This window comes from Poecilia reticulata, linkage group LG15, assembly GCF_000633615.1.
Source record: "Poecilia reticulata strain Guanapo linkage group LG15, Guppy_female_1.0+MT, whole genome shotgun sequence".
NCBI lineage: Eukaryota > Metazoa > Chordata > Actinopteri > Cyprinodontiformes > Poeciliidae > Poecilia > Poecilia reticulata.
In genome coordinates this window covers 15,844,265-15,868,103 of record NC_024345.1, presented here as the reverse complement: position 1 = coordinate 15,868,103, position 23,839 = coordinate 15,844,265, and the positions used below count along the sequence as shown (strand labels likewise).

At 39.2% G+C, this 23,839-nt stretch overlaps 1 protein-coding gene across 3 annotated transcripts in view; it reads right to left on the bottom strand.

Moving 5' to 3' along the window:
• LOC103476866 (semaphorin-4G-like) overlaps window positions 1-23,839 on the bottom strand; it is a 40,250-nt gene that overhangs the window by 15,057 nt on the left and 1,354 nt on the right. For 2 of the 3 annotated variants that reach the window (XR_001777376.1, XM_008429567.2), the window contains exons 2-14: window positions 17,688-17,971; window positions 9,563-9,711; window positions 7,814-7,876; window positions 7,017-7,115; window positions 6,812-6,905; window positions 6,611-6,724; window positions 6,127-6,281; window positions 5,204-5,379; window positions 3,784-3,928; window positions 2,768-2,990; window positions 1,346-1,461; window positions 1,106-1,260; window positions 39-97 (exon numbers count right to left, since the gene is read on the bottom strand). Coding sequence is in view for 2 of the 3 variants with exons in the window: in XM_008429567.2 (XP_008427789.1) it covers window positions 39-97; window positions 1,106-1,260; window positions 1,346-1,461; window positions 2,768-2,990; window positions 3,784-3,928; window positions 5,204-5,379; window positions 6,127-6,281; window positions 6,611-6,724; window positions 6,812-6,905; window positions 7,017-7,115; window positions 7,814-7,876; window positions 9,563-9,711; window positions 17,688-17,817 (1,678 nt within the window). In the remaining variant the exon portion in view is untranslated. Of the gene's footprint in view, window positions 1-38; window positions 98-1,105; window positions 1,261-1,345; window positions 1,462-2,767; window positions 2,991-3,783; window positions 3,929-5,203; window positions 5,380-6,126; window positions 6,282-6,610; window positions 6,725-6,811; window positions 6,906-7,016; window positions 7,116-7,813; window positions 7,877-9,562; window positions 9,712-17,687; window positions 17,972-18,330; window positions 18,508-23,839 lie in introns of those variants that run through there. The other variant, XM_017309148.1, reaches the window with a different exon arrangement.

The following is a 23,839-nucleotide window of genomic DNA, read 5'->3' as shown; positions in this document are numbered from 1 at the left end:
ATATATATAAATAAGCATCAGATAAGACTTCTGCATACCGTATCCTGTGTTCTCACACCCCGTTCTGCCATGCTGGATGTCTTGGATTAAAGAGGATCTGTGAAAGGGGAGAAAAAAATAATAATGAGCACAATAGAAAAATAAAAGGGAGCAGAGGGTTTTATTTCTTATCCTTTCCACTTGATCTATTTACAGTGTCTTGAAAAGGTATTCACAGCCTGGCATTTTTTTTAACGCTACAACCTCGTGAACACATTTTTATATGATACATAAAGGTAAAAAAAAAAAGCACATAGTTGTTAAATGAAAGATGGATATCAGAACCAGCCTTTGTTGCTTTTACCACTGCACGTCTTTCAGGGTATAGATCTCAGTGTTGTGCATTTATTTGTCTTTTCTTCTTTGGAAAACAACTTGAGTTCAGTCAGATTGGATTGAGAGCGCAGGTGAACAGAAATCTTCAACTACAGTTCCGACTGTACTTTTAATCTCAAGTCATCTTCAGTCTCCCACAAGATTCAGAAGTAAGCTTTGATCAGTTTCCTAAGTTCTGCTGAAGAGAACAATCCCCACAGCATGTTGCTGCCATCACCATGCGCCACCATAAAAATTACATGTTCACGTTTGTTTGATGGAGTGTTAGTTTGTACTGATTGGATCATTTGTAAAGGCAACTGATCCAACTTGATTTCATTTAGGGGTATCAGGGGAAAAATGCGATTTGATTTGCACACCACACCTTTCAAATTTTCATTTCATCCTCCTTCTAGTTCCCACTTGTAAATAATCTTGTGCATTGAAAATATACAGAAAATGTTGAAGGAGTATGAATTATTTTGCAAGGCACTGCACAACTTCCTCATTCTCCGAATCAGCTTGTTTCTGCCGATAAAGCTTACATGTCCACATGACTCAGTGCACACCAAATATGCAGCCGCATGATGTGTTTACGATTACAGCCGGGGCCAAGTTTCTGCCCGCAGTCTTGATTACGCAACCGTTCTGGGCGCTGACATTGTCACAGGGCGCAGCGATACATCAGCCCAATCAAGGGTCACCTTCAGTCACCTGATCCAACTACACGCTGACAGATTTCAACACTCACCTGTTCGACTGAGTCATTACGTCCACACACTCGGCTCCGCTCCAGGCACAGTGAGGGTCCCGGGAAAATATGCAGTCGTAGCAGGAAGCGTATCTCTCGCAGTTCGACAGCGGCAGCTGAACAACGCCCGATGGGGAGCTGACGTACACACTCGTCTGAGGGGGGAAATAATTAGGATTTAAGTATTAAGACAGTGAGTCATCTTCAACTTTGTGTATTTAAGGCGGCGAGACTGGCTACCCGCTCTGTAGACAGCAGAACGTTGGTGACAGGTTCTGGTTCTTCAAACAGCTGCAACTCTTCGATAATGTGCAGCTGACCTTTGATGTCTACGGCTTTGTGCAACCAACCTTCATCTGGATAGGCAAAGATCAAAAGTTTGGGATGTTTAGTTAGCTAGTTTTCAAAATGTTAGTCGGCAGAGATGATTCAACACTGGAAAACCACAAAAGGAGCAGAGCTTAGGATTTAAGTTTAACAACGTTCACCTCAAAACCTTTCTTTTCTTTTTTTTTTCGGATGAATTATCCTTAGTGCTTTTACATTGTAAACTCACTGCAGTCATATTCAATAAATTAGAATATACCATAGAATAATCAATGAAGCTCATTTGTCAGATTAAAAGCACAATTTGAAAACAGCAACTTTTAAACGAGTATTAAAAATACTTTTCACTAAACCCACATTTCTGCTTTTAACATCCATCTGTGTGTAATTTACCTATATAATAAAATCGCTTAGTAAATTCCTGAAATAAATTGAACTTTCCGTAATGTTCCAATTTATCAAATGGGTCTGTATTATATTTAAAGAAATGTATTACTATTATTATGACAAGCAGGTTCAAAGTGAGTACATTAAGATCTGATTAATAAATAATGAAAATCTGTATGATAAATGGGATTTAACAGATGATTACTGCAACCACTGGCAAAAAATAAAACATGGAATCAGAAGATGCTCTGTCAAGATGTTTTAATTTGCAGCACAGAAAAAAAATCCCAATTATTTTATCATCAGCCAAATTAATTCCATTCCTGAATTGCTTTCATATGCCGCGCAAACTCATTACAAGGGCCAACTAACGTCCTGCAGGCTGCATTTCTGACAACCCAAACAGCAAAGGCACAGGAGAAATCTTAGAGATGTTTCTCTTTCCAAAAGTCAAATGGATTTTTCATTAAAAGAAGATCTCAAGAGTCAACGATGAAGTCAGTAAATCGACTAGATTTCCAACTAAAAGTTTAGGATGAAACTTGGGTGGATAACAACGCTCTATTCTGCCAAACTGATCTATCAGCTGTTAAAAGAAAATGTTGGAATCTGATTGGATGACGAATATTGTTTTTTTTTGTTGTTTTTTTTGTTATTTATGATTTCTGAAACAACTGACTGAACATCCTCCAAAACGCTGACATCAGATTTTTGCCAGGGGGTTATACCAGACCGGCGTTCGCAGAGCTTTCATAACGGACATTTTGCAATTCTAAAATGATCTGATTCAACATTCAGAGCAGAAACAGTGCCAGGCTCAAATCCTCCCACCAGCCCTCACTGAAAAATAACGTTTTGTTTTGCTTTGTTCATCTTTAAAAAGGACTCTAAACCCTCCGTTACCAGTTTTTATCTAAAAATCAGCTTGCTGAGAAGCTTCACACACACCTGTGCCCATATATAAAACGTGGTACGTTTGCTCGTCTACTCCCTGGACCACAGTCGCTGCCATATGTGTGTAGTCTGTCGTCCTCCTGAACAAGAGGGGACGTCTGTCTGCAGGCTGGACCTGATGGGACATTAGAGGATGCCGTCTGACAAAATCCAGGACTTCGTCGGGTAGGGACGTGGAGACGTTCATGCCCTTGGCCCTCAGCTTGCCAGTAATGCACTGCAGTAAAAGAAAGACCAAAGAGAGACATGGACTGGGGATGAGGACGAAGTAACAAAGTGCTTGGAGAGCGAGAGAGAGCGAGACAGTGTTGTCCTTATATGTAATAAACCAGTCTTTAAATAGAGGCCAGCTCTGGAGGGTAGAGAGGATGTCAGGAGGATTAGTGAGACGGTCCTCAGGGAGAATTCAGACATCATGAGAAAAATAGGAACCGTTGGAAGACCGTGTCAAGAGAAACTGCAAGTTTTCATTTAGATTTTAATAAGCCTGTGTGAGCTCAGCGTCCGTTTTTCCGCTGACACGAGGGTGACTCGGCTCTCACTGCACCTGAATGAGGAGGCAGCTTTCCTTTCGCTTTGTTCTGTTCAAATGATGTCAGCCAACTCCTCTAAGAGGCTTTCACGCTCTCACCCCAAAACCTTTGACTATTCCTTTTTTTTCTTCTTTTTTTCCATTTAATGGGAAAGTTTAATTAAGTCTGAAGAAATGCTGAAATTCACCCATAATAGAAAATGTCTCCTACCGCAAAGTCGACCGCTGGCCCCTCTCCCCTTTCGTTAATTGCCATAAAAATGGTTTGAGTCTCTCAAAGTCGACGTTCATTCTTTGTCTAGTTTTCCCTCCATGTTTAGTGTAACATCTTAATAAATTCGTCTTCGGTTTAAAATGATCTCATCTGCTCTCTAGCTATTCCTGTTTAATGCAAGTTGAAGATGAGCTTTGTTCTAATTTTAATAAAACTCAAAAGCCGTCACTGTCTGTGTGCAATAGCTTGTGAACGTGTGCTTACAGTTCCAGGTCGTGGCTCGGGGATTTTTCCAACATATTCCTTCCAGGTGGAGCCGGAATCCTGGCTCTCCATGTAGGGTCCTTGGAAAGCTTCTTGGACTTCAGACAAAGCGAACCGACACACTGCAGACGCCTTCACGTTTTTCCTTTGTACGTCAAGTAGCAGGGGGAGAAAGACCAGAGCACAAGTCACAAACAATAACACTAGTAAACCAGGGGTTACCATGGCAAGAGAAGCAGAGGTGCAGCGGCGCCGCAGCTCGTCAAAGGATAGAGAGAGACAAACTGGAGGAAGAGGAAGAGGATGAGTGCTGACAGAGATGAAGCTCATTAGAAATCATAAAGGTCTGAGAACGGGAATTAAGAGGCAACAACGAGGTTTAGGGGAGGTAAGAGACAGAATTGGAGCTTGAAGAGAAAATAACAACATCAAGATGTATGGAGTGTTATTTGTTTATGCTGTTTGCTTTGATATGAAATAGCATTTTCCATTGCTGCTGCCTTAGGATGAGGAATTGATTTATGCAGTAGTGATACACACAAAAATCTTCAAAGTCCAAAGTTCAGTTCAATTTTGTCTTAGTGATAACTTTGTCAGCATGTGAAAGCAAAAACCAAGTTCCTGCTTAAGTCCAGAAAACTCCACAAAAATGAACTAAATGTGATGAGAAACGGACTAACGGATTTGCAAACCAAAAAGCCCTGAGCCCATCAGTTCAGATGGGCTGCAGCTTTTGTGGCTGGTAGCAAAATGTCTGCAGCTCCTCCATAGCTACAGTGGGCCTCATTGCTGCATCTCTGATTAATGCTCCCCTTTCCCAGCTTCTCGGTTCATGTGTATAACTGAGCCTTGGTAGCTTTGCAGTTTTGTCATGCTGTTTAAGGTGCATGAAAACCTTTGAAGGCAGTGTATGTGCTTTAACTAGCAAAGAGTTTCAGACAAGGAGAAGCCCTCTTTACATGCCTCCTCTTTGAGCGATACCCAAGAGATGTAAACGGAAATTTATTGCAGACTTGGTTATCTTAAACAATTCAAGCAGCAGCCACAGTTAGCCTCCACGTATTTATTTCTGTGCTGAAAGTTATTGAATGAACAGAATCTCCTTGTATTTTTGTTCCATTTGAGCCACATAAATCTGCCATTTCTCAACATTCAAAGGCAACTAAAAATCTTCTCAACCTTTTCCTAAACATCTGTAAACCTTCAGCTCGTCAAACCACTTGGACCTAACGCCCTCTGGACTTAGTTTCTCTGCCCTCTTTCTATCTCATCTCCTCCTGGGATCTTCGAAAGCTTCAATGTATTGGCTGCTGCTTCTCATCTTAGTCTCACTCGTCCGCTTTCGCAAACTCAATCCCCCATCCTTCCCGCTCCGCAACCCAAACAGATTTTCTTTTTTTTTTTTTTTTTTTTAACTCACCACTCCAAACCGAAGATGCCGTAAAACAGAGTGTCCTGCGGGGCGAGGCCATGAATTACGAAGACGCTGCGCAGCATGTTAAAGTGGAAGTCGTACTCGGGCAGAGAGCAAGTCAGTCTCGTCTTCAGGAAGGACGTCCATCGTTTCTGGAGAGTCAAATGGCCTCCTCGGTCTCCCTGAGGGACAAAAAAAGGAGGAGCAGATGAGGAGAGGAGAGTCGTGTGAGGCGAGGACTACAAAACAGCCAATGTGTCAGGAAGACATTTACAACTGATGTGGGTAGGTGTGAGGTGCCGTGTTTCATATCTGCAACACCTCTAGAAATACAGAACTGAGGGCGCACACAAAAAAAAAAAAGAAAAAAAAAAGGGGGTTATGACCTCCTCGTGGAATTTCATTCCCTGGTATCAGATCAATAATAAATGTCAAAGGCACACAACAGATACAGACGTCCTTTTATGATAATAATCTTTAAAAATGTTTTATTTTGAGCTGAAGTTTTTGACACTGCACAAGAAATCCTGGTGCATTTCAATTATAATAAAACGGATTGATTTATATACCTCCAAAAACGGCCCCAGTGAGTTCTCTTCATTAAAGACGAACAACGAGGTTATAAAAGGCAACAGATGGCTGATGCCTATCACGGCAGTGGCGAATGTTCATCATTCACATTTTAAAAAGAAAGATGCTAAACAGCCTGTCTCACCTGCATTCATCCTCTCCAAACCTCACTGGCTCTGCAGCTAATTCATCACCGACGCAGTCTGCTCCTGTAATTATGCCGTGCTCCTCGACTCTAAATGTGTCTCCCAGCCCGCCCCTCGTTTGTTACATCAGCTAAAAAAACTTCACACATTTGCCCTGATGAAGGGCTTCCCTCCCAGCAGCAGAATACATAAGACCTTGAGTTTTGCACTCGCCTTGCAAATTCGGGCCACACGAGCCACCCTGCTGTGGCTGTAGGTTGTAGATTGCTCCTGGCTCTTTTCGGTGAAGAAGAAGTAGATCTTATCGTCGTCTCCATCGCTGCTGCCCAAACTCTCCCTGACAAGAGCTGAACCCACAAAGTCCGCCTCTGCAAGGAAGAAGAGATGAATTGAAACATTTTTGCCTATTTTTTGGTGTATGGAGTTGCTTAGCATATTTGTATTTGTGTCCCATTTAGATGTAATAAAATTAAAGGTGTCATTCCATACTGAATTTGCTACATCAACTAATTCATCTATCTAACCGCGTGCTCTTTCTCATTAAGACCAAAAACATTACATTATTAAACAAATTGCTAGGGGCCATCCAGAAACACCATCACAATGTTAAAACACTTTAAAATAAAACTGTGGTGCACTCGCACAGTCTTGCCATCCAAATGTGATCAAATGCTTCTATTTCAGGAAATGATCTCACCGTTCAGCCAGCGTGTGGGAGCATTCTCCGTCTTCAGAGCGGGAGATGGAGCGTTTCGGCGAATATCCGGAAAGCTCCAGAAATCGTACCGGGAAGCTGTGTATATCTGCTGGTCTGAAGCAAAAAAAAAAAAAAAAGTTTTGCATCATCCAAATTTGAAGACAAATTCTTCATGAAATGTACATTTTTCATGTGGCTTACCTATAATGAGGGCAGTGAAACCTGTTGTTGGCCCATAAGGACATTTATCTTTGCCTTCTTCGGGCTGAGAGGACATAACAAACCTCTTTTCATCCTAAAGGAAAAACAGAGGAAAAAAAAATACTTAAAAAAGCAGTTTTTGTAGCTAAAACTTAAAACTAATGTGGTGGATTGCTGAAGAAAGAAAACGTATTCATGGACATACAACATATGCACAGAGGGGCATATAGGCGTGAGTCCCACACATGTACAGGTGCGTAGAGTTAAACCTCTGCAGGAGGCGGATGTGATTAAAACACTCTGTCTGAAAGAGGAAGACAAAAAGCACACTTAATTAAAATAAAAGGAACAAACAACAATGTGTGCATTCACATATCAGATGTAACATAACAGCAAATAATTAATATTAATGAAATTCATATATGTGGGCTGGTTTGTTAGAGAATAAATTACACTAAATATAAATTCACTCTTTGATTCAAATGCTTAATTGGAAGAAAAGCTCTGTAATATTGGGTAAAGCCAATACAGAAAGTTTATTTATGGACATTTATTTTACATTTATCTGCTACATTTCTGATATTATCCACTTATTTTAGGAAGCAAATACTTAAGTACATCAATTTTAAACACCAAAACAATTGGACCATTTGATTTCATTCAATTTTGTTCTTTAACCTTTCTTCCTAATTATATTTCAACCCTTTGCTCAAGCCTGAAACTGCTGGATGGATGAAGCTTAGAGAGTGTTGAACATTTTGACACATAACACCGGGATATGGTGATAAAGTGCTTCAAACAGATTGAAAGGATGTAAAAATGGGGCAATAGCCTTGTTCCGCAGAAGAATTTCACCAGCATTTTAACTAAGAGAGACACAGAGAGAGAATAATTTGGCAACTGCATTTTTTAAAGAGAATGTAGCTTTTCTTTTAATCATTAGAGTAAAACAGAATAAAAAAAATGAAAAGAATGACAGGATTAAAAGAACAAAGTGTCAACCTTATTGTCTTTTCCCTTGAGCACACACTGAAGCTTTTGCTCAGTGGAGGCCTCCCACTCGATCTATAGCAAGACCAAAGGACATAAAGCAAGACAGAAAAAAATCACATCATTGAACACTTGAGGATATTGAAGAAATTACCACACAATTGAGGGAAAATAGATTTTCCTTTTGTCACCATGGCATCTAAAACGACTACTGTTGAGTAACCAAACGTGTTTTTTATGTTATGTAACAGATATTTAGCTCACAAAGGAGATGGAGGCACAGCAGCGCTTGCGATGCAATGCTACGCACACACACATAAAAACAGGTGAAACACAAAGCAGAACAGATGGAGGACAACACTTGCTAAAAACATAGTAAAACATTGTAACACCGATTTGACTCTTAATTGGAGCCAAATTGTTTCCTGGAAGAATCCAGGAAACAATATCTTCAAACATTTTTTTTTTCTAGGCTTGTATATAAGATAGCTCATATTCGTGGCTTTAGCTCAATACAATATTAAGAAACACCGATCTTATAAAGCCTAGAGGCTTTTCTTGGCTCAATACTAGAAGTACAGCTCAAATTTGAAGCATTTCATATGGCATGAACATTTCTATGTGCCGGAGAGTAAAGAGGTAGCCGAGTGAAACATTAAACACATAAACGGCAAGAAGTGTAATGTTCATTGTGCCACCAGCTAGGGATATAGTTTAATTGCTCTTTTTTTATTATGAGTTACCTCAAGGAATATCTAAGCCTGAACACATCCTGGAGATGTTTACAACAGCTTGACTGTGAGAGTGTTTCAGTCAATTCTCCACATAAATACACCAAAGGAAGTCTGTGATGAAAGTTTAATGTCTTCTTCAAGAATACTGGCAACAATACCTGCATCCAACACAATCATTTACTTTTCTTTTACTGCTCTGCCTTTGTTGATTTTATTAAAATAAACAAATAAAAAACACAAGACTACACAGTCCTCCATGTGAAAGATGTTTTATAATCCTTTAAATAAAGGTAGCTTTTATCGCAGTAGCATAACATGCTGAACATTTCAGAATGATCCAATCTTTAATTGGAGAATCTTTCTGTAACATGGAAAACTATCCACAATGAGAAATAGACAAGTGTTCGAGTTATGAAACAACTGAATATTTAAGAAAATTAAAATTTTAATTTGAGTCAGTGTATTACACAACTATAACCTACAGTAAAGACAATAGTTTACAGTAAATAAGAAGAAAAACATATAAAGATATACCAACTGCTAACCTAGCTCAAACTATAACCATCATTTATTGCTCAGCATTGACCTAAACAAGCCTGCGCTGGGAAGCACAAGGAAATACAGTTTAAACATTAAACATCATCGAAGTAAATTATTAACAACAGAATTAAACATTAGGCATTGGGTTTTTACATATATTTATTCATCTGGTAAAGCCTGCATTAAGATTTATGTACAAATTGAATTAACGCGATATTCTTCTATTTGTTAATACCCGAGGAGGGCGTTGACACAAATTAAAATGATTTTCTCAAATTTATGCAGCAATTAAAGTGGCTGCAGCATAACAGTGGTTCGCTTTGCTTCGACCTCAAAATGAAACGTTTTGGATGTTTTCTTTTCATAACTTTCCTGAACTGGGGAGCATAAATGAAACAGTAAAAACTGTAAAAAAATAAAAATAAAATAAAAATACATGGCATGTGAGCACAATACATGCAGCAACACAACAAACAAACAAACTCACAGTGAGAGCGGAGCTGGCTGAGATGTCAGAGGCATTCAGAGCGAATACGGCCCCACGGGCCCCCACGTAAAGCCGCTCGCTGTCAGCCTCCAGCAGCATCGTGCTGTAGTTGACTGCAGAAGACTCGAAACGCCTGTAGCCCTCGAGACCTGACGGGAAAAGAAGATGAGAAGAGGACAAGATTCTGATGAAGGTGACTCTGCGTCTGCTGATTCTGCAAATAGGAATAATGTCTAGCAAAGATACTGTAAAGTTACAGTATGTCTTTAAGCCACTCTTGCTCAGTTGAAATCGGCAGCATAGAAATATTTACAATTCATTAATGAGCTTCTAAAATTGCAGAGGTGACACGTTCCAAAAGCGTTCTATTGTAATTGGACTTCCTCCAGTTATTTCTGCAGAACATTTCTGTGAAGTAACAAAAGGTACGGCAGAAAAAGCCACAGCTTCACACATTAATAGTTAGGAATAAGCACAAACACTTTTCACTGAGGCTATTGATTACACTCCGTCTCTATGGGAACAAATGCAGGTTCAAAAATAACCCGACCCAGAAGAAGAAAGGTATTCTCCATCATTATATTTTCATCTTCTCGGCTATAACGTACATGCCAAGTTAAAAATATTTGTTGAGTGGCGATTAAAGTTAAAAAAATAAATAAAATAAAAAAAGTAAAATCTTTAGAAGCTGATAGGGTTTTGTCCACCAACATGTCATGTAAGACATATTAAACCTGGAGACAGAGAGCTTTCTCGATCGGATCTGACAGGATGAGGATAAAAAAGCCAAAGCAGAATTTAATCTTGGATGATGGATTTCCCACAGCAGGATTTTTGAATGTTGATGCAAAATCACAGAGCAGGTGTTGCTGTTCCCTGTCTTGCTTTACAATTTGAAGTTTTTATTCAGTTGTCTGAAGAAAAATATTTGAGTTAAATATATGTTTGTTTGTTTTTTTCTTTTCTTCAAAAAACACGTTTGAAGCTTCTTCCTTGATGATTTTGAATATGATCCACCCACATTTTTCCCTGTAGTCCCTTTCTTTCCCATAGTTACAATGTCCCCACCATCTAGAATATAGTGAAGAGATCACCTCGCCGTTAAATGAAGAGCTTATGTGATTAAACAGTGCTGGTTAAGAGACGCTGGTTTGTGGCAGGGAGCATTATCCTGTTGAAAGAGGCCACAGTCATCAGTGGTTACCATTTGCATAAAAGGATGTAAATGGTCTGCGACAATGCTCTGGTAGGCGCAGCTGTGCAACTACATACTTCTGAGGTGTATGCGGCGACTCCACCCCACCACCTCCGTCCTGCCCGGGGTTTTTCAATGTGCAGGTGTATAAATACGACTTAGTCGTGGATTTATAAAAATGCGTATTAAAAGAAAACAGTGTAATATCATAAGTACTAAAAGGAGCATCATCCAGGGCTTTACACATGCACAGCTGTTACACAAAATGCTGAAGCGATTTATCCACCATCCCTTTAGCACCATCATGCATCACGCATAGTGAATACTCACTTTTTTTTTTTAACAACAGGGTAAGTGGTATGTAGGTGGTAAGAAACATTGACCTTGCAGGACACAAGGCTGCCCAGCAGAGTCTCACGCTGTCTGTGCTGCTTGTTTTCTTCCTGTAGTGCGTCTTGGAACCATGCATTTCTAGGTAAGTGATTCACTCGGCCATCCGTGAGATGTGAATAAAATAAAAGAGTGGGTCAGCGTTTTCATGCACATTCTCTCAGAACCACCAGTTTGATCGACAGTAGTTTGCTTGTTGCATTGAACCACCCAGACCAGTCTTCACCATTTCTTTTTTTTTGTGTTTTTTTTGTTGTTGCTTGGACTAATTTTGAAAGATGCTGCCCAACACTTAATTGAGCTGCAGCTTAGCAGACATTATGACTGAGTTGTTTGATTCATCGGGGAGGTGGCCTTTGTCAAACTCTCTTACCCTCGCCCATTTTTCCTGATTCTAACGCATTAACTTCAACGACACAGTATTTACTTGCTGCCTAATGTGTCCCTCCCACTAGCAGCCGTAATGATGAAAAGATAATCAGTGTCATTTACTTGGTCTGACAATTTCTGCCTGGTATGTGTGATCTTATCCAATTAATTTTTCCAGCACTCATCAAAGCCTACGAAAGGTCAGGATAATTTTATACACAGATCACTGGGCTGTAAATCAAGGTGCTGCACTAATAGCACAAACATTTGAAGACAAAGTTCAATTCTATTCTGCAACCAAAATGCCACGTTCAAACGAAAATATACTCGTATCCGAGTTCATCCAACATCCTCAGTTGAATGTTTTCTGCATTTTTCTTCTGTCAAGCTAAACACCTCCATATCCTCTCTCACCACTCCTTTGGCCTTACCAAAGGCTGGAGTTCAATCTCCAGCACATTTCTCCAAATATACCCAGTATCTCCCGCACTGTGCAAGCAAACTCTGCTTTACCTTTGATATTTCTGTTCCTAAACTATCCATCCTGAGAGGTCCCTATGGATATAGTCCTCCTTGCTATATCCATAGCAAGGATATAGCAAGAACTCTGTCTGTCCTCAGAACTCTGAACACAAATCTCAGCTATTTTTTTTAACCGCACATGTCTACCTTTTAATCAGTGGCATAAAACGTGGCTTCTACTCACAGCTAACATTTATTTAATGTTGTTTTGACTCTGATGCATATGCCTTAGCAAAACTGTTGAATAAACACAGACTTATTTGAGTAATATTTACAAGTGCTAATTATCTGAATATCATCCGTTCTCACAGTTTTTCCTCTTTTAACAGTAACACAAGCATAACAAACCAGTCAAAGCTGGTTAATTAGTCAGGCTCTAGTAGTCACCTTGCAAGCAGCTGCTTAAAGACACGGCCTGTTTCCTCCCACCCCCAGTTTCCACTCAATGACAAGTCATGTCTGTTGCACACAGAAATACTTTGAAGCAATCAAATTAGCTGTTTTTTTGCAAGTGAGGGGAAAAACGATGGAACATCTAGCAGTGTGCAGCAACAGGTGGGGGAGGGAAAGTGAAGCAGTGCTTACTGTAATAAACGGATGAAAATGTCCTGGCTTTTCATTAAAAGTACGTTGAAAAGCAAATAGACTGAAGCAACTTTGACACATGGCTGTTTAGCACCTTGGAATACCTTGACGCCAGAAACTGACCCGTCTGCTCTCATTTTTCAGTAATTTTCACACATTCCTCTTAAAAATGCGTTTCTTCCATACTAGTAAGAAAGAAGTGTTGGTAGCCCAGTGAGCAGAGTTGGCAATTCATCAGAAATGCCATTAAAAGGTGATTTAACTTTTTTAAGCAGAGTGACAGAATATCTTTTGGAACATTTCGGGACAATAAATCCTTAATGAGGCAATTGTTTTCACTAATGAGGCCATCAAGGTCACATGAAAACCTGGTTCTTCCCTCTATTTGAGAGGGTAGTGGTCATTAGTGCACTCTATTGCCATTCAGTGTACTGTGATTGTTCCTGTGTACAGTTTATAAGCCAGATTTTTGCAACTAAAGTTTTAAAACTTAAAAAGACTTTCGGATGAGAGGTGAAACATCTTCTAAGATACCAACAGAAATCCAGTTGCCTTCATTTATAAAGGCTCCCTCACTCTTGGGGGTACTTTGTTAGCCACACGGAGTCACACGGTAGAGATTTCATAGTTCAGCGTACCGATTTCTTACGTGTTTCGTGACAAATTCCTTCATTTCCCACAATCCGAACAAATATTGGCAAGGTTGATGAGATAATTGGACACATTGCACTGTTGCTTCACCACTGCACACCTTATCAGCTCGCACACAAAACAGTTCAACGTGAGCACCTTATCCTGCCGAGCAGTTTACTGTGCGACAAGACCACCATGTCGAGGATGGATGAAAATCTGCATCTGCATCAAGGTAAGCAAAAGACCTTGTGGAGATGCTGGCTGAAGTTGAGAGTGCATTCAGAAAGGAAGGATCGATTATGCTACAACCAGCATAAAAAGCCAGTTAAGTCTGCAATTGAACTCAGGAAGATATATTGATTTCTGGACACATCCTGCGGTCTGATTAACCTGGAGTTGAAATGTTTGGAGTTGAAAGATAACCATTGTTGCATCTGAAGGACATAGTCGTGGTGCACGGGTTTGGTGGCATCATGTTTTGAGGCTGTTTTGCTGCAAAGTGAACTGATGCAATTTTCAGAATAGATGACAAAATAAGAAAACAACATTAGATGAAAATATTGACAAAATTTCATCAAAAAAAAATACCCATCAGCAAAGATATTACAGATTGTGTACAAATGGTGCTATAGGTATCTAAATTCCTGGTTTTAGCTGCATGTCACTCTCTGGTTTTCCAAGCTATATTTGGATGGATCTGCTTGACAGTCCAAGATACTAATGAGGTCACATGAAGACATTCAGTACAATGTGTGCTCACGCGCAGACACTAACAACAGACGTTAGAAACTCGCTTGCGGCAGAAAGTTGTGCAAAGTTCTAAACATATAATCTATCAAGAGTCCACTTAGCCTGAGTAAACATGACACCAGTGTCAATACACACAGACATCTCTGAGCCTGTAAGAACAAAAGCAATGTTTGGAAGCGGCCTATGATGTACAGCTAAGTCAGTGTCTAATTAAAATACCCGCAGAGATTGATGCTGAGCAGCTTCTACGATCAGGTACGGTAATTTTGACGGCAATTAAGCCAGATAAATGCAAAGACAATCTACTTCTCATGCCTGCCAGAGAGCGACGTAGCCAAGAAGAAATGTGTCATGAATCCACCAGCCACAGCCAATTCACTTTCCTCTGAATATTGCATGGTTATCACGGAAGCTGTCATTAAGATTCCTATCAGCTGCTCTGAAACACAATGCTCTCTGTTCAGCTGAGCAGAAGTCATTTCCTAACCCGCGCTGCTCCCGGGTCTTCAGGTGTCTACTTTTATCCTTTATTCTCAGCAGAAACAAGAAGAGTTCTCGTCCTCTGGGGGATTTCAGAACAAGAACTTCTATGCAGTATGAGCGTCTCATTATGGGAGAAGACAATGCATTATGACTGAAGAAAAAAAAAAAAAGCTGACGTTTCCTCTAAGCAATCCAAGCATTAAGACGCATAACATGTTGAGTAAGGGCTTGACAGCAGGAATGAAGTATCTCAAAAAACATCCTCACTGGGAGTGTGGCACACCAGAGAGAAATTTATCAGGGCTGCTTTACAATAATAAGTCCCAAAAGCAAATTTTTTTTTAGCTTCGGCTAAGAAGAGCATTGCAGAAAAGGCTGTCTCAGTCGGGTTGTGAAACAAAAAGGTTTGAGCCAGTCACAGAGAGAAGCCACAGTGATGTTATTTACTGAGCAAACACTTGCAGGGACCTCAGCTGATCAGCGCAGTACACTGTGTTCAAGGAAGCACACACACACACAAAGCATACAAACACGCACACACCCTCATCAAACTTCAAAGCATTGGACTGTGACGTGACAGCTCATGCTCTGCCGTCAGACGTGCTTACTGCTCACCTTTCTGACGTTTACATGAATCTGAGAGCAAATGATCACAACAGCTGACAGGTTTAAATTAGGAGAGGCTTTCTCACGTTTTTGTTTCTCCATTTAAAAATCTCCCCATCACCCAAATGGTTGGAGAATTTATTTAAATTGATAAACCTTTTTTGTTCTTTTTTGAAGAAAAAAACTCTATTTACTTGGATTAGATGTGGCAGATTACAAAACATTCATTATTATCAGGTGGAAGTATAATAATGCAATCAAATATGTGGCTTGTTTTTGTATTCAGCCAGTCTAAGTCGATACTTTGTTAAATCACCTTTACTCCAATTACAGCTGCAAGTCTTTTATTGTATATATCTGCCAGTTTTGTACTGCCTGCAAAAAGCAACTTTCACACGTTCTCAATTGGATTTATCTGGATTTTAACTAGGCCATTCTAACATGAATTTGGTTGCATCTATACCATTTTAATATTGATCCAGGCTCTGCCGTTATGTAAGGGAGAGCAGGTTCAGGGTTCAACTTCTGTTGAAGTTGTTTGCTTTGTGCTGATCTGCTACAAAAGGTTACGATAACATACATTCAAATTTGTGGTTGGGAAGCAACAAAATGTAAGAAAGCTATAGAAATATGAATTATTTTTCAAGGCACCGTATCAGTTTGATAACATAGTAAAGTGAAAGAAGAATAGTCAGTAACAACTGAGGTGAGACCAAGGATAAAAATACAAAAAAGTATATTTATGTTGACTTAGAGCGATAAGCAGACAACAGGAATTAATTAAGAAGAATTTGTTTAAGAGGGTCGAAAGGTTGAATGAACACAAATTATAAAAATGAGCTAAACATGCACAAATTATAAAAATAAGCTAAACATAAGAGGGGTTTAAATAAAGAGGAGTATTGAGAAATATTTGAATAAATAAAACTGTTTAGAAACAAGTGGGATCAGATATTATAAAAAACTTTTTATGTTGCAGTAAGAAATTTTCCAAAAAAGTATAAAAAAATAAAGAGCTCCTGTTATAACGATTCATACATCCTTACACACGTCCTAAGATAAAAATTGTATACTGCCGTCTTGCACCACACTACAACAGTTGTCATGGTTACGGTGCTTCTCGACTGCTCTCAGCGAAGTCAGACTCTGCTCTGCGGGGATCCAAGAGAAAGCAATTCACACATCTGCTTGTGTCTCCATCGCTCCTCAGGCTACATGCCATCACTCACAAGGTAAGTAAATAATAATCACTGCTATGCAGTGATTTTTTTACAAGAAGAGTAAAAAAATCATCGCTGTCAAAGAAAGAGATACAATGTTTATTCACAGGAGTGAATAACTGAGATTTCTGGAAAAAAAAACAAAAACAAGAATGGAGCCGTTTTAAGGTGCGAAAGAAAGAAGCGCAAAAAACAAAAATCTTAAAAGATACAAGATAAAAATGTAAATTTTTAACTGAGCTCCATTTTGAATTCAGTTTTTTATTATTATTTAACTGAGCCCGAAGTGGCATTCAATATTATTCAAACTTTGAATGGGGGGGAAAAAAGAGGTTCAATTGATCAGCTAAAGAAATTGAAGCTTTTAGATAAATTTTAGTTATTTTTTATACCAAGGTCTTAAATCCTTGGTTATCATTTGCTCACATTCACCTCTGACATAAGAAAATTGTTGCAAACTTAAAATCATTGGAAATAGTTTGATATTCCTCATACCTTGTCCTCATAATAATGATGATAATAAAAATATATGAGCATGAGCTTTTCTTAACAGCAGCACAAAACTATGAAAGTTACATGAGAATAAAACTAAGTTAGTCACACATGCTCACTGTAACGTAGCTAACAAACACAAACTAATCCATTCGATTAATAATTTTCAATTTCTTATTGTGCAGAAATGTAGTTCTTGGCTTATTTTCATTTTACAGAGCAAAGCACACGACCGGACATCGGCTGGTTAATTAGATGGGCTATCAGCTCAGGCAGAGCCTGCAGTCAGCTGCTTAACTATCATGCCACATGAAACTTGCCAACTCCAGGTTTAAAGGAAGATTACCTGGATAAGTGTGAAGGGTAGTGCTGCTTTATTTATGCCAAGACTGTAATCAAAGACACCTCTAAATAGATAAAATGTAATGCTTTGTAAGCCGGGAAAATGTGTAGTGGCTTTTTTTTTAGCAACAGGTGGGGAAAGGGAAGCACTGTGTTACTCTATAATCCATATACAATCTGGCTAGCGCTGGCATTTTCTGTATTGTTTAATAAAAAAGGACTTTGAACCATAGAAATTGTAAGATTAAAGATTTGAATGTCAAATCTTTGACATTTATGGTGTACCAGCAACCGGTCCATTTTTAATAACAATACGTTAATGTAACAGATGAAATAAATGAATTAACATCGGTATTGGTGTTTTTACACATGGTTATCACACAGAGAAAATTTAACACTGGCTCATGCCAGTGTTAGGAAACACCCTGAGAGATGGAAACAGTAAAAATACTAATCACAGGATATTCTCAAACATTCTTCTGGAGAATATTTTCAGATTGCAAAAACCATGAACACAAATCTCAGCAGACATCCTTACCGCTGCTCAGGACGGTGACACGTGGAGTCACGTCCAGGTCCAGAGGCGTTCTGAACGGAAAGCCATTCGCCACTGCACACAACGAAGTGAGCGATAGGAGCATCGCTGCCAAGAAGTGAGCTCCCCGCATCTCTGCTGGGCGTCTCTTGGGGTAGAAACTCTCCTTTAGCAGGTCACACGTGTGCACAAAGACATTCACCTCTTCAAACAAACACTCGTGGGCTGCTACTCTTTTCTTTCACTGTGGGGTTCCTTCAGTGTGCAGCAGCAAGGAGAGAAGAAGCCTGAAATAGTAAAACACACACACACACACAGAGCCAGTGGAGTTAATAGTCTGTGATTGAGAATGGCAAACACGGGAAGAAAAGTTAGTGCAGCAGGGTTCAGTCACAACAAATGAGCTGATGCATAGGGTGCTCCAAGAAATACATAGAAAGTGGATTCGATCAATTAAAACATATCATGTGCTCCAAACTCTCAGAGCATTGATTAAGAGAGCAGCAATCTCATGATTTTATTAAAAACACAACTGAAAACAGAGACACGTATGCGCCGACATCCCGACTCTAAACTTGAGGGTTAAGCTGCAGAGAAGAGCAATCTAGATCGATAAGAGGTGGAACCAGTTCAACAGCGCACGTACCTTAGAGGAGCCAAACCCACGAGTGGATGAATGGTGAAATATGATCATCTCTGCGAATTGTGTGTGTGCGTGCGTGTGTGTGTGTGCGCGCTCGCGCTGTGACGTGAATGCCAATGTTGCTTCTGCAGAGTAAGACCCTCTTCAGGAGCAGTGGAAGAAGTGATAGCAAGAGGAGGAAAGGGATGAATTGTTTGTGTGTATCTCATGCACCAGTGCCCTCGCCGACTGACAGAGAGAAAACACTGGCCCACACTCCGAGGAGCAGCGCAAGCCTTGTCCAACCTTATTTGCAGTAATGGTAATATCACTCCATGAAGAGAGAGACACTAACTGCTCCCAGATCCCAATGTAAGCAGCCACACTCTTCAGCACTTTCCATCAAACAAATCATGTCTAAGTCCTTCAAGCCGAGAGTCCAGAGTCTCTGCTTAGTACACCACACCGACACGAAACCAAAATGAGAGAGATAAAAAGAAAAAATATATATAAATATTACAGGTTGAAAAGTGAAGCTATTGGCAGTAGAAGCGGTGACTGCACCTTTACAGAAAGTCTCTGTAGTTCTCCAAGGCTAACACCATGACAACTGGCTTTATCGTTGCATAATGCAGCAGCGAGAGCGATGCACTGTATCTGTGATGGTGACAGCAATACAGAGAATCAGAAACTTGGGTTTTATTTTCACAGCATACGCATCGTCACAAAGCGAAAATATGGGCTCCGTCAGACTTTGCGTTTGGGAAAAAGTTGCATAATCGCATTCCTAAACAAGAAAAATCACTTCCAAAGATAGAAAAGGACAGGGAGTATTAAAACCTGTGATGTCTTTGGGTTGGTGCTTGTTCTTGTTTTGCTGTTAGTTTTTTTGTGGTAATGTCTCATTTCTTCTTAACAGAAGGTCAAATTAAAAAAACCTCTTTGACAAGCCAGAGATAAACTGAGATTAGCAACCAGCCACATGATGATGCAACAGCGATCTGCGGGTGTTTATAGAAGAAAACTCTCTGCTTTGTTGGGAAAGTATTGATTGGTGGATTATCAGGATTATAGGTTAGCTGCCTTCATTTACACACCAACATTGTGCAGGAATTAGCTGAAGGTCTGAAAGAAGACTTCTGCACTTAGCTTGTAAGTTTCCAAAAGACAAATTCAGACCCTTGGAAATATTTAATATTTGATGTAGCCATTTTTGATTCAAACTCGACCCTGGGACATTCACCCCTTCTCTTCATGCTGATTTCCTGTCTGAGTAAATGTAACAAACTGAGTAAATGTAACAAGTGCCACAAATTTAAATATAAAACAGATGGTAAACTATGACAGCATCCCTGATAAACCTCAAACCGTAAAGTCTTGTTCCAAACATTAAGCCTAACAAATTACCAAGTTAATATCAGTTTATTAGACTTGTGATACCTTTTAAAGACCAGAATGACATTAAGGTATAATATTCCCTGTAATAAGCTAGGGAAAATTTAGGCTGCTATCAATATTCAGCATTGCCGTTATGGCCGATAACCAACATTGATCAATATTACATCAATTTTCCTAACCCGTGAAATAAAGACCTCTCCTCTCCACTGGAATAGCTTCTCTGCTTCAGGTAAACAGAGCAGTACATTAACTGATACCGATGTCATATCATGCAAACCACCCAAAAGGCATGTTTATTTGACAAATGCCATATAAAGCAAGTGAGTTCTGTTGCTCCTTTACATGTGATGTTTAACACCCTCTGCAGAATACAGGAACCATACCTTACAAGTCTGAGCAGACCAGTTAGGCTGCAAGCAAGCACTGCTGCTGCTGCGCCTCTCTTGGGCTTAAAGGTCAGAGATCCTCACCTCCTGACATGCAGAAGACATGTTCAGGTGTTTGACAGTTGCTCATCACTCCCAGCAGCATGGCCAAGGATTGATGAGACCACTGTAACCATTATGATAGCTATTAAATATGAATTTACGCTGGAGTTGTCTGACTGGACTAATCTTAGCAGATTTTTATTTTCATTATTAACTCAAGGTTGAAAACTTATGGTAAAGACATTAAAGCTGTGATAATTACTATGTTATTGTGGCGCAATAAGAACAACTATTGTTTTTCTGTTCTAAATAGAAGCAGTCACATCATGTTATCTATATTTATTTGGAGTGTTTATTTAAATATCAAATACTTTGATGTTTTTATGCTGTAAGAATCTAAAAAAAACAAGCTATACTCAACATTATTAACTTTTGATTCGCTAATGAATTTGCAATTAGGGTTGTATGATGTCAGGAAAACATTTCATTGTGAGACTATTGCTGATTACAGTTACGGTGTGTGCGTCAAAGCTAGTTGAAAAAAAGTTCTTAGCATGCAGAGTGTTGATGCACAGTACTTAAAATATATCATCCAACCACATGTCAAAGCAGTCCTTTGCAACTGCAATTTTACAAATGCTCCATTTGCAATGTAAATCATTTATTCAGTACTGTTTTGACAATGTTATTGTGCGAAACCAACTGCCAAAGAAACCTAAAAAGCAACAGTGCAAAACAACACTAAAAAAAACAACAGGAAATTAATTTAAATCATGTTCTCAAAAACACGCTGGTTCTGCTTGCATGTGTTGGCGTTTTATTGTCTCCCCACCTTGTAAAAACTTCCACTTTGGGTTTGTGGCGACTTTGCAAAGAAAAACAAACACCACACGTGTAAAATATCTTAAGTAGTAAAAAGCTCAGCGGCTTTAATAATTGGCGCTGGAAAGAATCATTTCAACCAGCGGACCCTCAAGTTTCAGATGTTTTAGAGCAATAAACACAGAATGTCTGAAGTAAAAATTAAATCAACTGAGGCGTTACGGTGAAGGCTTATTGATCTCTGCAAACAGATGTTAATTTACAACCGACGGGAAATTAAACCCAAGTTGATGGCTTCAAAAATTTGACTTTTTAGATTTCTTATGGTCCCCTAAGAGCTTAGAAGAAAAAGTGGAATGTCAAACTTAATCTACCAAAGTACGGCTGCTTTTTATGAGTTTCTGAATTTGGGAACTATTCTCATTTCACTAATGTTACAAATTTACTCTTCAGAGGAGCAGTTACACCAGCCATAAATCCCCCCAATGGATGTCAATGCAATGACTTGTAAGATTTCTCAATCTTGCGTAAGCGTCACCTAAAAAAAAAAAAAAAAAAAGCTAACAAGAAAACAGAAGGAGTTGCATTCAGGGACACTTTTATTATTATTTATCTCATGGACTCAGTAAAAACAAGTTGTCGTGATCTAAAAGCACTCAGGAAATCAGCATCCTATAGTGGTCCTGATGAGGAAGAGCAGTACTTTATTGGTAAATGAAATATGAATATAACAGAAAGGAGAAAATGGGAAATAAAATTGCAGAGAGCAATTACTCAATTTCACCATTCTTTATGGTCAAATATTTCTGTGTTCATCTTTGTGACCTGAAACTCAACAAATCCTGGAAATTTTCATTTACAGACTGCCAACCGAGCAATAAGCCAAAAAAATGCGAGAAAACATGGAGCCAAATGACCTTTTTAATCTGTCTACCTGCTGACCTCAGCCCCCGACATGTTCTCTGTCCTGTGACATTCACTCACAGAAACGATTTCATCAAGCAACCACAAAGTGGTTGAACAGAGGAACATGGTGGTGACAGCTCCCTTAACAGATGCCACTTATCCTAAAGAACGCATAAAGCTGGATTTCTCAGCGTACATGAATGTGCCTGAGCGACAAAGCAAAGAAAAGATTACAGTCAAAGTTACTGAGCTGTGCTCCAACCAAATAGATAGACGGCTTTAAAACCAGCAGAACTGGACTGCATTTGTTCACAATTCTGCAGCTTTACATGTTTTACAGACACAGTGGTGAATAAAACACTTGAGCTCTGTACATCCGTCTCTGACACTGGAGTTGTTCTGATACAGTAGCAACACACAGAAGACAAAGCTCTCTCACTGAGATGCTGTTTGCCGTCATTTGTTTAGAAAAGATTGGTCCTGTTTTATATAACAGAAATAATCTCCTCTTTCTATTTCAGGTGTGACATCAGCCTAAAAGCCCCATCAAGAGTCGCTGGACTTAAATTCATAATCTCTGAGGGCAGACAGGGACTTGCATCTTCTGTGAATATAATAATCTTATAGTCATGTATTGCAGATATGATTTATAGCTTAAAAAAAAACAAGATAGCTAAAAAAAGCAAAAGGGTGCATTAGGGTCCCTAATTATTTACTTGCAAAAATACTAAAATGAACACATGCAGACTTGGGTGTTTTTGCGTTAATCAGCATCATTCTTTTATCTTGAAACCGTCCAGATGACTCGCTCAGATACATGTTGACATTTCACCCCATCCTATTCCCATTTCACACTTCTCAACAAACCTTTTCACAGCCATTTGCTTGAATGAATGTTTATTCTCTTGGTTATTAAGTATTTTTTGCTAAATGGTGGGGATAACGAGTCCTAAAAATGCTCATATCCATCCATCTCTTGTACTCTTGTGCCACCAGGTACAAGAGTACAAGGCAGAGGTAGAGTAGACTGCAGGTCTCTGGTCTGGCACACAGTCACTTCTAAGAACAGCTTGGAGAAAACAGTAGACCTAAAATGCTTTTGGACAGTGGGGAGGAAGCTGGAGTACCCGAACAGAACCCACGCAAACCTGCTCATGGAGAACATGCAAACTTGATGCAGAAAGAGCCCGGGACTTTCTGCTGACAGCCAATAGTGCAAATAATTAAAGATTTTATTCCTCATCCTATTCTCATTGATCCCAGTTTGGGTCCTCTGATTATTATGAAATATGGGCTTATGACCCCTGATCAAACCACAATAACTCATTACTTTATTTATTAGAGTAGCGTGCTTAAATTTCTACACATAAGGATATTGAATTTGATTGTCAAATGGGTATGAAATGTCACACATGAAACATCATACATACTTCACCAGAATGCTTTTTCCCAACGCTGCAAGAACAAAATTACATCACTTTACTCTTGCAGCACTGACACACATTCTGGGTAGAAATTGTTCTTGTAGGGAGTAAAATATTGTGCAGTTGGTCAGAAATTTAGAGCAGTAGTTATTGCTGCACTGAAGGACCTATGAGGACTTTCCAAGAGTTCTGAATTAGAGAGCTGGAGAAATATAAAATATTTTCACCAGAAAGAACATTGCTGCAAACATGTTGCTTTCAAAATAAATAAATAAATAAATAAAAATACAACAAACAAGGTAGAACTGCATTCCTAACAAGCAGGCAACTGCAGATTTGCAATCTGAGCAGACAGCTTGACTAATTAATCAGCTAATATAAACTATAGAGAGCAGGAAAACCAAGAGGCCTAATACTCTAACAATACACAAGCTTTTGCAAAAAAGTACAGCTAATTTTAGGAGGTGAATATTCCAATTTTATTCTGGTGTCTATGAATGAAAAGAACAAACAACAACATGTTTTAAGTTACATTATTTTAAAAAACAGTATCTC